Source organism: Adiantum capillus-veneris, chromosome 2 (assembly GCF_014529385.1).
Source record: "Adiantum capillus-veneris isolate H3 chromosome 2, ASM1452938v2, whole genome shotgun sequence".
NCBI lineage: Eukaryota > Viridiplantae > Streptophyta > Polypodiopsida > Polypodiales > Pteridaceae > Adiantum > Adiantum capillus-veneris.
The window spans coordinates 143,657,562-143,673,225 of NC_140932.1; the positions used below are offsets into that span (position 1 = coordinate 143,657,562).

General features: G+C 45.1%; 1 protein-coding gene across 2 annotated transcripts in view; it reads left to right on the forward strand.

The window, feature by feature from the left end:
• The first annotated feature begins 459 nt into the window (after window positions 1-459).
• Window positions 460-15,664, forward strand: part of LOC147463784 (uncharacterized) — an 89,233-nt gene continuing 74,028 nt past the window's right edge. For both annotated transcript variants that reach the window (XM_086490927.1, XM_086490934.1), the window contains exons 1-2: window positions 460-588; window positions 655-855. In XM_086490927.1, the coding sequence (XP_086347053.1) occupies window positions 531-588; window positions 655-855 (259 nt within the window). In that variant the 5' untranslated portion in view covers window positions 460-530. The remainder of the gene's footprint in view (window positions 589-654; window positions 856-15,664) is intronic.

Consider the following 15,664-nt stretch of genomic DNA (forward strand, 5'->3'; position numbering starts at 1 on the left):
TTTGGACCTGAAAATGATGAAGGTGAGAAGATGGAATCTATGTTGATTCCACCTAATTCAGTGGAAAGGATCCACTAGGGGACACTAGTAACTTTTATTACCCCGAAATCTATGTAAATTCCTTACATTTCTTGCATTGTAAGGAGGAGTAAAATTAAAAGGTAGGAAGCGTTTTGATCCTGTGTACAAGGACTCATCGCCTTGCTCTAGCCAGCTTGGACCAAAGCATTTTGTGCTCTCACGGTTCATCTCAAACTTTAAAAAATAAATTTTCTAGATGTACACGTGACTCAGTGGCCTCTGTGTTCCACCTTGGACCATTGCAATTTGCCTCATGCATGATCTACTAGCCGCCTAGCCTCGTTGCTTTTGCTTGCCTTTGCTACTAGAAGATTGTGCCTAATTGGGGTTTTCTAGAATGTGTACGACATACTACATTCTTGTACTACATACTTACTACATACTAGTAATTAGTGAAAAGCTGACTATGAGAACAATATGTAAATTTTCAAGTTCAAAAGACGGCACTAATGGAAGAGCAGATCGTTGGCAAAAGGATGAAAGTCTCAACTTCTTCTACCCCCTCGGGTAAGCGGCATGTTTTCCTCTTCTCTTGAAACTCCTGTTTCCTGTTAATGTTCAGAGCGCGTGAAGGTAGCGAGGGCGAGCGAAGTTTGTCGAAAAAGAGGCGAAAGGACAAGAAGCAAAAGAAAGACGAGTATAAGAGAAAAGAGAGAAAGAAGCACCGGAAGAAGAGGCAGTACAGCAGTGGGAGCAGTGAAAGCAGCAGCAGTGATGAAGAAGAGAGGTCAAAGAAGAGGCGGTTGCTCAAAGAGGCCAAAAGAATTTTAAAGAGTAAGTTCTAGTTTGTATGGTGGCACCTGCTGGTTGTCACTCTAGTTTGTATGGTGGAAGCTGCTGGTTGTCATGTTCGTGGAGAGAGAGAGAGAGAGGGAGACAGAGAGAAGAGGGGGGGGGGGGGGGGGACATCACGTGTTGAGTTGAGCGCGCTTGCACCCCTGTGCACGCAGCCTGTTGCAGCTCACTTCACCTGGGTCGCCCACCGGTGCCAACCCTAGCCCACTGTCACCCATCCATCCCATGCCCACCACCTGCGTGCGGGCGCACACACACTGTCATTTTAATTGGCTGAGATTGTTTCATTCAGCTACAATCTGCATGTTTTTTTTAAAGAAACACACACTGTTCTGTCATTTTCCCTCTGCTAGTAGCTACTTCAGACTGCTTGCTAACCTTGAGCTGTGCTCGGCTCTGATTCTTTCTCTGTCTCTGTACCATGACTTGCTTGTCTTGGTGGGTTTGCCCTCTTAATACTTCTCAGATGCTCCTCTTTGGGTGCTTGAGGAATAAAGTTGAAATTATTGCTTATTTTTGACTCTTGGTCTCTTTTCACCCTTTTCTTTTAGTCAGGAGGCTTGCTCAACAGTCTCATGATTGTCTCTGTTACTCAATTGGTTTCTAAAAACTTTACAATCCATGAGTTGCTGGATTTCCTCCTCACCTTGTTGCTAGTGATTTAACTTGATTGGACTCAATACTTGCTTGTCTTTATGGGGTTGACCCCCTTATGAAATTCCCATGCCTTGTGTTCCTCACACCTACTATTCCTTGGAAGTTGGGGTAGCAGTTATTGCCTCCGCTTTGTTGCAAATATCCGCTGAGTCTTCCGGACCCCTATCTCTTTTCCTCTTGTCGAGGTGATGCTACTTGCATTGGAATATTATGGTCCTTTTCAGATTTCAGAAAAGTTCAGTGATGTAGCTTACAGGTTGAAGCTACCAGAAGGTTGGAAAATACATAATGCTTTTCATGTCAACCTTCTAAGGCACTTTGTTGGTGATGTGCTAGAGAATATGCTTGATGAGGAACAACTTGAAGTGGAAGAATTGGATGAGATTCTTGTTCTTGAACACATATTGGCACATAAGGAAAGGAAGGTTAGAGGAAGGGTTGCAAGGCGCTATTTGGTGAAGTTCAAGAACTATCGATCTTTGGATGCTAAATGGATGGAAGAGTGTGAATTGGTTGATTCACCTCAGCTATTGTAACTATATCTTGAAGCCTTTCAGATGGAACCCATAGTGACTTGATGTTGCTCTATGGAACAAGGTAAGAGCATGGTTCATGATGTTCGAAGCAGTAGTTAAGCAATTGTATTCACTCTTGCCATATAGAATTTGGCTAGAGAAGTTTGTACTTGAGAGTACACCAGAAGACTTCTATGCTTGTTATATGTGTGGTAGCCAAGATGGTGGGATTGTCTAATCGTCCAACATTACATTTTCGAAAGCATGAATATCTTTGATTCCCATCATAGAATAAATGTGATATCAAGAGATATCAACATGTATTATTGGCATGTAAGCGAGGTCGCTTGCAATATTTCAAGAGGGTATCTCACTATGTGTATTTTACCTGTTGCCTTCTTTAAATATGTACTACATATTTTTATTTATTTTATTGTTACTTGTTTTCCCCGAAACCCTTGAAAAGGTGCAAGTTGACATTGCATGGCCAGTGTGAAACGGTTGCGGACGAACGGGTTTCTCGCGTCGGGAATCTAGGTCGGTCAGTCTAGGATTGGTCGAGCCTATGGAAGCCTGTGTACGCCAAATGGGATTTGGGTCACTAGGTAAGTCACAACTTTATAAGGTGGTGGGAACTAGGAAATTAAACCAAAATGACAAACTGGACACATGGCAGTACAAGAGCAACCTACAGGTCAACTCACTCTTTGGAGAAGTCTCATCCAAAAAAGAGGGAAAACCCAAAAACAGAGTGAAGGCTGATTTTATTCATAAGTGACCTGCAGTGTGTGTGTGAGTAGTGGGTGCAGGTTCACAACAGTTTTTCTTCTTCTTTGTCTCATGTAGCGCGATGATTTGCTCTCGTTCATCTCTTCCCCCTTTTGTAATGCCCCACTAGTTGGGCTACTTAGATGATCATGCCCCCACAGGTATGCACAATACCATCGCGAAAGATTGCGAATTTGGAGAGTTTTCTCGCGTGAAAACTCGTCCAAAGTACAGGGGACTGTCCCATTGCATGCGAGAACTCTTGGGACACACGTAGATGTGTTCACTCCGCTTAAAACGATCCAAAACAGAGAATTACAACCTGTTGTGTTTTTTTGTACGTTTAGGGTTTCGTACCTAAACTGCAAGAAATCACCTGGGGAGCCTCAGGAATGTCATTCCCAGACTGACCGATCTAGACTCGATGTGAGAGAGCTGCTCAGTCGTAGTCGTTTCACATTGGCCATGCAATGTCCACTTGCACCTTTTCAAGGGTATCAGGGAAAACAAGTAAATATAAAATAAATAAAAATGTGGAGTACATATTTAAAGAAGGCAACATGAAAAATACACCTCCTACATGGTGATATCCTTATATCACATATATGCTATGATGAGAATCTCAGATCTTCATGCTTCCGGAAATGTAGTGCTCGTTCATCTCTTCCCCCTTTTGTAATGCCCCACTAGTTGGGCTACTTAGATGATCATGCCCCCACAGGTATGCACAGTTCCATCGCGAAAGATTGCGAATTTGGAGAGTTTTCTCGCGTGAAAACTCGTCCAAAGTACAGGGGACTGTCCCATTGCATGCGAGAACTCTTGGGACACACGTAGATGTGTTCACTCCACTTAAAACGATCCAAAACAGAGAATTACAACCTGCTGTGTTTTTTTGTACGTTTAGGGTTTCGTACCTAAACTGCAAGAAATCACCTGGGGAGCCTCAGGAATGTCATTCCCAGACTGACCGATCTAGACTCGATGTGAGAGAGCTGTTCAGTCGTAGTCGTTTCACATTGGCCATGCAATGTCCACTTGCACCTTTTCAAGGGTATCGGGGAAAACAAGTAAATATAAAATAAATAAAAATGTGGAGTACATATTTAAAGAAGGCAACATGAAAAATACACCTCCTACATGGTGATATCTCCTTATATCACATATATGCTATGATGAGAATCTCAGATCTTCATGCTTCCGGAAATGTAGCGTTAGACGATTAAACAATCCCACCAACGTGGCTACTACAGATATATCAAGCATAGAAGTCTTCTGGTGTACTCTCAAGCACAAACTTCTCTAGCCAAATTGTGTATGGAAAGAGTAGATACAATTGCTTAAATACTCCTTTCAGCATTATGAACCATAGTCTTATCTTGCTCCAAAGGGCTACATCAAGTCACTGTGGGTCAGAGTAACAAGGAACGGGCAGAACAGGCCCCTACCGTTCCGAAAACGTGTTCTCACTTGAGCCAAGTAACCGGACGATTGGTCGGAACGGAAGTTCGGAATGTGGAACGGGCTAGCCGGATGGGAAATTTTGAAATTCAAAATTGTGACCATTTTTTCGAAAAATCAGGCCGTTCAGGGGGCAATGTTTTTGAATGTTTAGGGGAGGGGGGGGGGACTATCCTATATAATGCCTCAAGGCTTGTAAGGTGCAACGGAAGTGAATGCTGAACTTTGCTCAAGATGAGTGCTCCGAAATGTGCTCAAGGGTTCCTTTTACTTACGGAAGGGAGAACCTTCCGTTCCTCTAATGAGAGAGTGCAATGGTCACAAACAAACTGGTGAACACTGTGAATGAAGGTACCGAGACTCAGAGATAGAGAGAGAAGAATACGACACCAGTAAGTTGTCAAACCCTCCTCCAAGGACCCCACTCTCTTTGGCGAGAGCGGTCTACTTATGATTGCACAAATCTCTACAATGCTTGGACTTGCCGACGATGTCAACGACGACGAAGACGTCGACGAGATAGGCTGTAATCTAAAAATGCTAATGGATGAAATCTGCAAATCTTTATCTGCTGAATTCTGACTCTATGTGGGTGTCAATGTTGATGACGATTATGCAACGACGACGTGCTGAAAACGCAGATGCTGGAATCTGCGTTTTCCTGGTTGAATCTGCAAACTTCGATGGATCTGATCGTGCGGCGAGGATCTGCTGCAGGAATGTGAGATCTGCGAGGTTCGGGACTTCTTCTGCGATGTCTGCATGCTACAAACTGAAAACGTTGGTTCCTCTTGTGTTTTTGTTGCAAAGATCTACAAAAACGCTAGGTCTCTGGCTGATCCAAAATTGCTAGGCTGGTTTGGGGTTCTGTGGTGGAAATATGCTAACGCTAGGGCTGATTTGTATTCTGCTGCAAAAACGCTAAGGTTCCTGCTGTCTTGCTGTAGTCGAGGCCGATCTGCTGAACAAAAACGCCAGGGCTGATCTTGATCACAAAACGCTAGGTGTTGCAGTTTGCAAAACGCTAGGTCTTCTAATGGGGTTCTGTTGAGAAGTTGCCTGTTGAATCTTGGTTCCTGTTGCCTCTTCTGCTCCTAAGTGCGAGCGCTAGGTTTCTTCATATACTTGCTTGTGAAAATTGCCCTACCCAGTTTCCAATGAAAGTCACTTAAAAATAATAAGTGAAAAATGTCAAAAATAGGGAAAATATGGCTATGCATTGTAAAAATACTCCTGATGGAATCTGATGGGAATGCTCTGTGCAACCAGAGGATATGCATCTAATCTAAGTGTCTGGACATGCACGGTCTGCGAACAGACTCACAAATGTGCCAGATCACTTCCTATTCTAGACTGACTTGATTGAATTGAACCTTGGTCATGCTGTAGCTTGTCCGCGGACACATAGGGTTGGATGTGTCACGTGACATCCCCTCCTTTTCAAAGTGAGGTACTGGTACCGAACTGTATTGCGTCAAGGGAGATCGCCAATTGCATCCAAAATCCTGGAAAAGACTCTTCGCCGGCCCACTTTGATGCGTGGGTCGTGCGAAACTTGAACTTCATAAAGGTCTGCAATGCTTGCTTCTTTGGGCTGCGCCGAAAGCGACACAAAGGCTTGTGTGTCTCCGTCAATGCTTCAACTTTGTCTATGGACGTAGGTCCATCTTCTTCAAGAATCTCCGAGGCTGAAAATTCTTGAAACCACTTCCAACTCAAAAACATGAACATACCCATGCCATGTAAAGTGACTGGAAAAATACTAGTCTTTCGAACAAACTGTGCATGCAATGCAAATGAACAAAGTGGCGGAGTGCCAAACCGTTCATCAAACAGACGCAAACAATGGCGTCGAATCTTGACTTTCTGATCTAAATCAATCAACTGTGGCAAAACACAATGGAAATGCCTATGCTTGATGCTCAATCTTTCTTGTGCTCTTTTTGATACTGTGTCATGCCAAGAAAGAGACATGGAATGTGACTTCCTTGAATGCATACTTTTCAGCTTTTCATGAGAAATCCACTTACATTCGTGCTCATTTATGAGTGAATCGTGTTCATTGTGCAATATGGCATGCCTATGAAAAGGGATCACCTAAAGTCGCTGATTAAAATACAGGAAAGCATCATTAATGAAACACTCGTACAATGCGTGCTGACTAATCATTCGAACACATAGTACTTCATGTGGTGGTTCTTTGGACCTAGGCTCGAGAGCCAAGATCGATTCTTCTTGAGGGGGTTCTTTTGGACCTAGGCTCGAGAGCCAAGATTGGTTCTTCCTGAGGGGGTTCTTTGGACCTTGACTCGAGAGCCAAGATCGGTTCTTCGTGATTGATTGAATTTGCAATGAGGTTAGCTTCACTAGAAATAGTATCAACTAACTCATCATTCTTGTGAACAATCATGTTGTGGTCATACAAATCATCATGCTCGTGAACAATCACATCTTGATCATGCAAATCATCATGCTTGTCATTGTCATCCAAATCATCATGCTTGTCATTGTCATGCAATTCTTCATGCTTATCATCATGCAAATCCTGTGTGTCATGGTTTGGAGAAGAAGAGACTGAGAGAGTCTCCTTTTCCCGAATCTCTTGCATCTATGCCTGCACTTGAGAAAAGAGTCGCAACATCTCTTGCATTCTTGCTTTGTTCTCGCGATCAAATTTTGCTTCCCTTTCGTCGCGCTCACGTGCTATGGCTGCCATTCTTTCTTTATACTTACGATCAATTTTTGCTTTCCCTGCTTCGCGTTGTAACTTCCTTGCTTCGCGTACTAACTTGCCGTCCATAAACATTTGTTCCAACTCCTCCATAGGAGTCAGTGCAATCCTTGGCGTAGATGGGGAAGAGGGAGGGTCGGAAAAACCTCCTGGTGGGGAAAATTCTTCTTCGCCTCTCTTATGCTCATCACCTCCAAGCGAAGTATCCATTCCGCTTCAAGTGATGACCATCCACTGAAGTCGTGGGTTCTTGTGGTCTTGGGTTCTTAAGTTCACGAGGAACTTGGGTGTACTTGGGGTTCTTGAGGGTCTTGGTTCTTGGGGTTCTTGAGGGTCTTGAGGTTCTTGGGTTCTTAAGGTTCTTCTTTCGCTTGCAATTTGTGTTAGAGAAGGATCTTCTCTTCACCCGAGTTCTGTTCTTTTCCACGGGCCCCTTGGCGGCCTTGTGCTCACACCAAGGTGGGAAAAAGCAACCTTGGTGTGAGCACAAGGCCGCGTAAGGGGTGCGCCCGCGGGAAAGGGGAGCTCGGGTGAAGAGAAGATCCTTCTGTAACACAGATTGCAAGCTACAGAAGAGCCTCAAGACCCCCAAGAACCTCAAGAACCTCAAGAACTCAAGAACCCAAGACCCCAAGAACCACAAGAACCCAAGTTCCTCGTGAACTTAAGAACCCAAGACTTTAGTGCATGGTCATTACCTGAAGCGGAATGGATACTTCGCATGGAGGTGATGAGCATGGCAGTGGGGAAGAAGGATTTTCCCCACCAAAAGGTTTTTCTGACCTTCCCCCTTCCCCATCTACGCCAAGGATTGCACCAAATCCTATGGAGGTTTTGGTCAAATCAATGGACATGATGCCACAGCAAGAAGCGTGACGCCAAGAAAGATAGTACTCCTTGGATCGCGAGCGTGAGCAAGCACGCTTGTCGACTGAGGAACGAAAAGAAAGAAAAGCAGAAAGAAAGGCAGCTATTGAGCGTGAGCATGAGCAAGCAGCGTGCTTGGCGGCCGAAGCAAGAAAAGAGGTGCCCGAAGAAAGACAGACAACCTATGAGCGTGAGCATGAGCAAGAGCGCTTGGCGGCCGAAGCAAGAAAAGAGGCGGCCGAAGAAAGACAGGCAGCCGTTGAGCGTGAGCGTGAGCATGAGCAAGCAGCGCGCTTGGAGGCCGAAGCAAGAAAAGAGGCGGCTGAAGAAAGACAGACAGCGTATGAGCGTGAGCATGAGCAAGCGCGCTTGGCGGCCGAAGCAAGAAAAGAGGCGGCCGAAGAAAGACAGGTAGCCATTGAGCGTGAGCGTGAGCAAGCGCGCGTGGTGGCTGAAGCAAGAAAGGAGGTAGCCGAAGAGAGGCGAGCGGCTTTGGAGGCAAAGCGTGAGGTACAGAGAGACCTACGCATGCAAGAGTTGGTTCGACAAGTTATCACCTTGAAACCCGAGCCAACCAAAGATGTTAGTGGTTCCTCAAGTGGCGCAAGCCGAGATTCGGACTCCAACAACCCCGTCACCGAGAAGTTGACTTTCAGTAAGTATGACGGTAAGATAGATGCTACTGTTATTCATTCTAGGTTGCATCAATTTAATGCTTATTTTGCGACAACTTAGAAGACAGGAAATAGTAAGGTTTTGACGGCAGGTATGTACCTTGCCGGTGATGCCATTAATTGGTACCACGCATGGCAAGAAGCACAGTTGACGGCGCACCTAGAGGAAGCCGAAGAAGGTACGTCCCTTTCGTTCAATTGGGCCGACTTCCAAGACAAGCTAAAGGCGCGGTTTATGCCACCACAGTACCTACCACGGTTGAAGGACGATTGGCGCGGTCTCAAACATAACGGTTGAAGGATGATTGGCTCGGCACTCAATTACGCAAATCAGATGCGGCGTGCAAAGAGGCATTCCTTTATGGATTGGACGAGTATATCAAGTTTGATGTCGAGGTGCTCGATCCAATCGACCTCAACAAGGCGGTAGCGGTTGCTCTCGCACAAGAGATGAAGCACAACAAGGGAAAGGCCTAAGGAAAACAAGACTTCTATAAGTACCTCTCAGACTTCTCAGAACCCTCAAAACGGTAAGAATGGTAAGAACGGTAACTCTTCTAACTAATCTTCCAATAGTCTCTCAGAAAAGAACTCTCCAAATGAACAGAAGGGTAAAGCTAACACAATTGCTAAACCTAAGCTCACCCTAGATGAAAAAGCGGAACAAGGAATTTTAGAAGGATACATCACGTCGGAAGAACAAAGCATTTATTCTAAGGAAGGTTTTTGTTTTCATTGTCACATGAAGGGTCACATAAAAAGAACATGTCCTAAGCTTGAATCTAATGACTCTAAAGAACCCACAGAACTCACTTCCTCTGTCAATGCAATAAATGAGAACACGAGTGTGACCCAAGTCTTTCATGATCCTCCCATTGATGAGTCTCTCATTAAGTGTTATGGTTATGTGAAGGGTCAGGGTTTTGTCATATTGTTTGACCCAGGCAGTATGCATGAATTGATTAGTGACTCTCTTGTCGAAAGAGCCCGCTTGGAGGTTCGCAAGACATCTCCTTTCGAGGTGTGAGGCTTCTCTCCCGGTATGGACTCTCTCATCACGCAAGAGTGCCTTGATGTTTTGTTCACTGTTCAACAAGTGTCCTTCCGCAGAAAATTTGTAGTCTCCTCTTTCAGGATGTGATATGCTTTTGGGCATTCGATGGTTTCGTGAGCATAACCCTCTCATTGATTGGGCGGAAAATACGTTCACTTTCAATGCCAAAAGTGACTCTCCCATTGTCATTCGTGGAGAGCAAGTTGTTCATTCTTCATCTCTCATTTCTAATGTGTAGGCGAAGATTGCAAAGAATCCGGAAAAGGAGACTCTCTTAGTCTCTTCTTTTCCAAAGCATGACACACATGATTTGCATAATAATGATAAGCGAGATGATAAGCATGATGATTTGCATGATCAAGATGTGATTATTTACGATCATGATGATTTGCAGGAAGAAGCTGTGATTGTTCACAAGGATGATGGTTTAGTTGATACTTTTTCTCGTGACGCTAACCTCATTGCAGAGTCGATCAATCACGAAGAACCGATCTTGGCTCTCGAGTCGAGGTCCAAAGAACCCCCATAGGAAGTATTATGTATACGAATGATTAGTCAGTACGCATTGTTTGAGTGTTTCATTCGTGATGCTTTCCTGTATTTTAGTCATCGTTCTTATGTGATCCCTTTTCATAGGCATGATATATTGTACGATGAGCACGATTCACTCATGAATTAGCACGGATGTATGCGGATTACTCATGAAAAGATGAAATGTTTGCATTCAAGGAATTTACATTCCATGTCTCTTTCTTGGCATGACACAGTATCAGAAAGAGCACAAGAAGGATTGAGCATCAAGTATCGGCATCTCCATTGTGTTTTGCCACAGTTGATTGATTTAGATCAGAAAGTCACGATTCGACCCCATTGTTTGCGTGTGTTTGATGATTGGTTTGACACTCTGTCACTTTGTTCATCTACATTGCATGCACAATTTTTTCCAAAAGATAGTCTTTTTCCAGTCACTTTACATGGAATGGGTATGTTCATGGTTTTGTGTTGAAAGTGGTTTCAAGAATTTTCATCCTCGCAGATTCTTCAAGAAGGTAGACGCATGACTATAGACAAAGTTGAAGCATTGAAGGAGCCACATATGACTTTGTGTCGCTTTCGGCGCGGCCCAAAGAAGCAAGCGTTGCAGACTTTTAAGTATCGCACGATCCACGCATCAGAGTGGGCCGGCGAAGAGTCCTTAACAGGATTACAGACGCTGTTGGCGATCTCCCTCGACGCCATGCAGTTCGGTATTAGTACCTCACTTTGAAAAGGAGGGGATGCCACGTGTACATCTAACCCTATGTGTACGTGGACAAGCTACTTAATGACATGGGTTCAATTTAGCTAGCTTAGAAAGTGTTTTGGCACTTTTGTGAGTCTGTTTGCATACCACGTATGCCTAGGTACTTAAAGTAGATGCATATCCTCTAGTTGCACATAGCATGATCATCAGATTACAGTCAGAACCCATCAGGATCATTTTTACAGTGCAGACCTATTTTTCCTATTTTAGCCAATTTTCACTTATTATTTTTAAGTGACTTTTGTTGGGAAACTGGGTAGGGCAATTTGACAAGGAAGTATATAAGAAACCCTAGCGCTAGCACTCTTGGGCAGAAGAGGCAGCATGAACACTTTGTTCATCAGGCACCTTCTCAGCAAGATACCCCCCCCCCCCCCCCCCCAAAAGACCAGCCCAGCGTTTTTGCCGAGATCAATCAGCCAACGTTTTCATCAACAGCAAAGCCCTGCCGTTTTTGCATTGCAGATCAGCCCGGCGGTAGCATGTTCAAGCAACTAGCCTAGCGTTTTGCATTTGCAAGACAATCTGGTGACAACGGGACAACATTCAGCCCTAGCGTTTTTGCATGAGCATGACAACCTAGCGTTTTGCAGATTCTCCGCGACAAGACACATGTTGCACCAACGTTTTTAGTTTTCAGCATCGACATCGTCACCTACATAAGAGTCAGAATTCAGCAGATAAAGATTTGCAGATTCCAGCCATTAGCTTTTTCAGATTCCAGTCCGTCTCGTCGTCGACATTGTCAACAAGTCTAAGCATTGTAGAGATTTGTGCAATCAATAGTAGACCGCTCTGGCCATAGAGAGTGGGGCCTTTGAAGGAGGGTTTTGACAACATTCTGGTGTCGTATTCTTCTCTCTCTCTCTCTCTCTCTCTCTCTCTCTCAATCTCATGCACCTTCATTCACAGTGTTCACCACTTTGTTTGTGTCCATTGCTCTCTCTCACTAAAGGAACGGAAGGCTCTCCCATTGTAAGTAAAAGGAACCCTTGAGCACAGTTCGGAGCACTCATCTTGAGCAAAGTTTAGCATTCGCTTCCGTTGCACCTTACATCCCTCTCTCAAGTCTCATCTCTCTCCCTCTCTCTTGGGCCTCAAGGCTCAAGCCTCAAGCCTCAAGCTTCAAGGCTTCAAGCTCCATTTGGTATTTCTCCCTCACTCTAGTCTCTCCCTCTCTCTCTCTCATGGGTCTCTCACTGTTTTTAGGGTTTTAAATTTGTGTTTACTGTTTTTAAAGGTTTCACAAGCGTTTCTTGCTGTTTTTTAGGGAAAGGAGGATGCGGGCTGTCACCAAGAGGTGTATTTTTCCTGTTGCCTTCCGTAAATAAGTATTAGATATATTTATTTTATTTTTTTACTTGTTTGTCTCGGAACCCTTGAAAAGGTGCAAGTGGACATTGCATGGCCAGTGTGAAACGATTGTAGCCAAATGGGTTTCTCACATCGGGGATCTAGGTCGATCAGACATGGACTGCCTGGGCCAGTAAGCACTAAATTCTGATGAGTATGGAAGCTCGTGTGCGCCAAACTGGAATTTGGGCCACTCGTCAAGTCACTGCAACTTTATAAGTTAAAAGGGGCCAGTAAATTAACCCACATTGTAGATGTTGGTCAAATGGTAGTCTTCAATGATGGTAAGGAGATCGATAGGGACGCCATGGAAGTATCTCCTAAAATTTAGGGAACTGCTATTTTTGACCGGAAAATGTGTTCGCGTCATTAGCTCTGGAATGACAAGGGGAACATTTTATTGCTCTGCTGCCAAGTCAACTGACGCACCAGTTGAGATATTTTTAGCAGGGAAAGCCCAAACTCGGAAACTGGGCGACGTGTCAGCTTGTGAGGGATTCTGCCACTCTGGGAGGCAAAAACGAGCTGCATATCAACAAAGGGGGCGCCATTTTCAGCCTCAGGTGGATTGTAGCAGTTACAGAAGCTATGGAATGCTTACCTTGCCCTCTATGCACAGTATGGTGACGGGAGTGATGCCCTGCACGCTACGTACTGCTCTCTTTCCCCCTACGTACAGTATGTTATGCCCCACAGTGGGCTTCTCATTTGACCTATGTACAGTTCTGGGGTTTATGCGCGTTTGCCAAGGCAAGAGCCTTCTGAACAGGAACCGGATTAGCTAATTGCTAATCCCCCACAGGTACGCACAGTTCCATCACGAAAGATTGTGAGTTTGGAGAGTTTTCTCGCGTGAAAACTCGTCCAATTCACAGGGGAACTGTCCCATTGCGTGCGGGAGCCCTTGGGACACGCGTAGGCGTGTTCGCTCCGCTAAAAACGATCCGAAACAGGGAATTACAGCCTGCTGTGTTTTTCTACAGGTTTAGGGTTTCCCACCTAAACTGCAAGGGAACATCGGGGGAGCCTCGTGAGAGCCTTGGGATGCGTGTACAGGCTTTTGGGCTCCCGGCAGTGAAAAACAGAGAATTACAGCCCGCTGAATTTCTGTGACAGCTCACCAGAAAGCTTCCAGATATCGAGGGAATCCGTCCTAGATAGGTGTTTTTGACCTACAGGGGTTTTTGCGTCGTGCTGTCGAAATCCGGTCGACAACCTGCGTTTTCAGCCCTCGCCAGGTTTGGACAGCTTTGTGAAAGCTTGTGCTAAGTGGTCGGTGAAACCGGCCTGTTCAATCCAAAAAAGGGCGGTAGACTTTACTTTAAACCTTGATTTAGCTTTCACCCATTATTAGTCGTCTATTTTACCTGTACTTTCAAGACACAACAAAGGGGAGAGGGATACAGGCTGCTAGATTGCACCTGTATGAGTAGACGGACACCAGATTGGCCCCTAACTTAGGCGCCCCTTTCGGTATTTCTTTATTGTTCAAAAGAGGGAATAAACGCTGTGGTTCCTACAAGCTGCCCCGCACAAACTCGGCTGAATTTCCACTGTTCCAGCCCGATTTCGGCAGCATAACTGTACTAGAACCCTTCACAGTCAGTATTCCCACGCATTGGCTGACTTTCCCGACGCATACGGGCACTTTGCAAAACCTGGCGAGAATCTGCAGCACGCTGAATTCTCTGTTTTCAGCCCTGAAAATGCGCCAGATCACCTGTACAGCGGTCCCTTTGCGTCCCCGAACCTCCTGGGGGTATTAGGGTCCGTTTAGGGCCAAAACCCTAAACCTGCAAAAATACACAGCAGGCTGTAATTCACTGTTTCGGGCTCCGTTCCGCGTGCCGGTCGCATCCCTAGCAAGTCCTCGAGCTCCCGCACCTGTAGGGCTACTTGCCCTTTGAATCGGACGAGATTTCTGGCGTGAAACCTCTCCGAATTCACCTGTACCTGCGGGGGGATTAGCCGCTAGCTAATCCAGTACCTGTGCAAGAGGCTCTTGCCTCGGCAATCGCGCATGAACCCACACAACTGTACATTGGTCAAATGAAGAGCCCACTAGAGGGGCATAACATACTGCCAAAGGGGAGAGAGAGGGCAGTGCGTAGCGTGCAGGGCATCACTCCTGGCACCGCACTGTGCATAAGAGGGAAAGCAAGCACTCCATAGCTCTTAACCTGTGACAGAGACTTGCAAAATGAGCCTCCCAACTATAAATCACGTTTTTGCCTTCTCTATAAGTAGTAAACTGGCCTCAAAGTGCCAAGTGTCACTCATTTGTGCATTTTCCCGCTTTAGACCCTCGGGTCTAAAAATATCTCACCTGCAGCCTCTGTTGACTTGGCCACAGAGTAACAAAATGATCCCCATGTCAAACTGCACGTAATGACGCGAAGACATTTTCAGGTCCCAAAATAGCAGTTCCCTAAATTTTAGGAGATGCTGCCATTGTATCTTTCTAGGTCATCCGACCCTCTTTGTACACTGCGGCCACACCCAGAACTGAAATGTAGCCTCTGTAGCAAAGGATTCCACTTTGGCTAGTCAATGACCCCACTTGGCTAACCATAGTCCTTGTCCAACCTTAGTGCTCTCTTGCCCTCAGGCCTGGACTCCCTCTGGACAGTTCCACACTAGCTATGCAATGCAGGGCAGTTAGATTTCCCGAGGGGTGTTTCCAAAAAATGAAAGTAAATAGATAATAAGAAAGAAATCAACAAAAAGGATAGATAGTAGTCACACACTGGTGACATACCCCCCTCTTGAAATCTCAAACGTCCTCGTTTGCATCTATGTCGTACAAGCTCCTAGTCAACATTGATGTATTCAACACCTGTCGACACATGTACGACACATACATGCTCATTGTCAACCCTGGTGTATTCAACACCTCGTCGACTCATGTATTGCCTGCGTGTGAACCCTGTCCCAATGACATAGTGGTAGCTTCACACTCTGCCATTGCTTTGAGTGACTAACTTTCCAATGACAAAATGGTAGCTGCACATTTTGCCACTATCTTATAGTACATGTTGGATCCCGTAACACTTTCGAGCATACCCAAACCGACAGTTTAAGAATGCAGTTACACATGTACTCTTCAATAGAAGCAATCACTGTATCCTTGACAAACTGACAAGAAATTCTCACTTCTATAGCACTAATCAAACTTTTGGACATTCCATAAGAGCAATTGCCAAACTGACAATCTGTACAGCTCTAACATTCATGTAACAGGTATTTGATTTGAGCTCACTTTAAATACCATGTACATCATTTGTTTCAGAAGCCATTGTCACACTGACAATCCATTTAGCTTTGAAACTCAAGGGGTCAAGGTAGGTTGCAAATCGAAGGCTTCCAGGTAAAGTGATAACACAGTTGGTGACTCTGCAAGTTCAC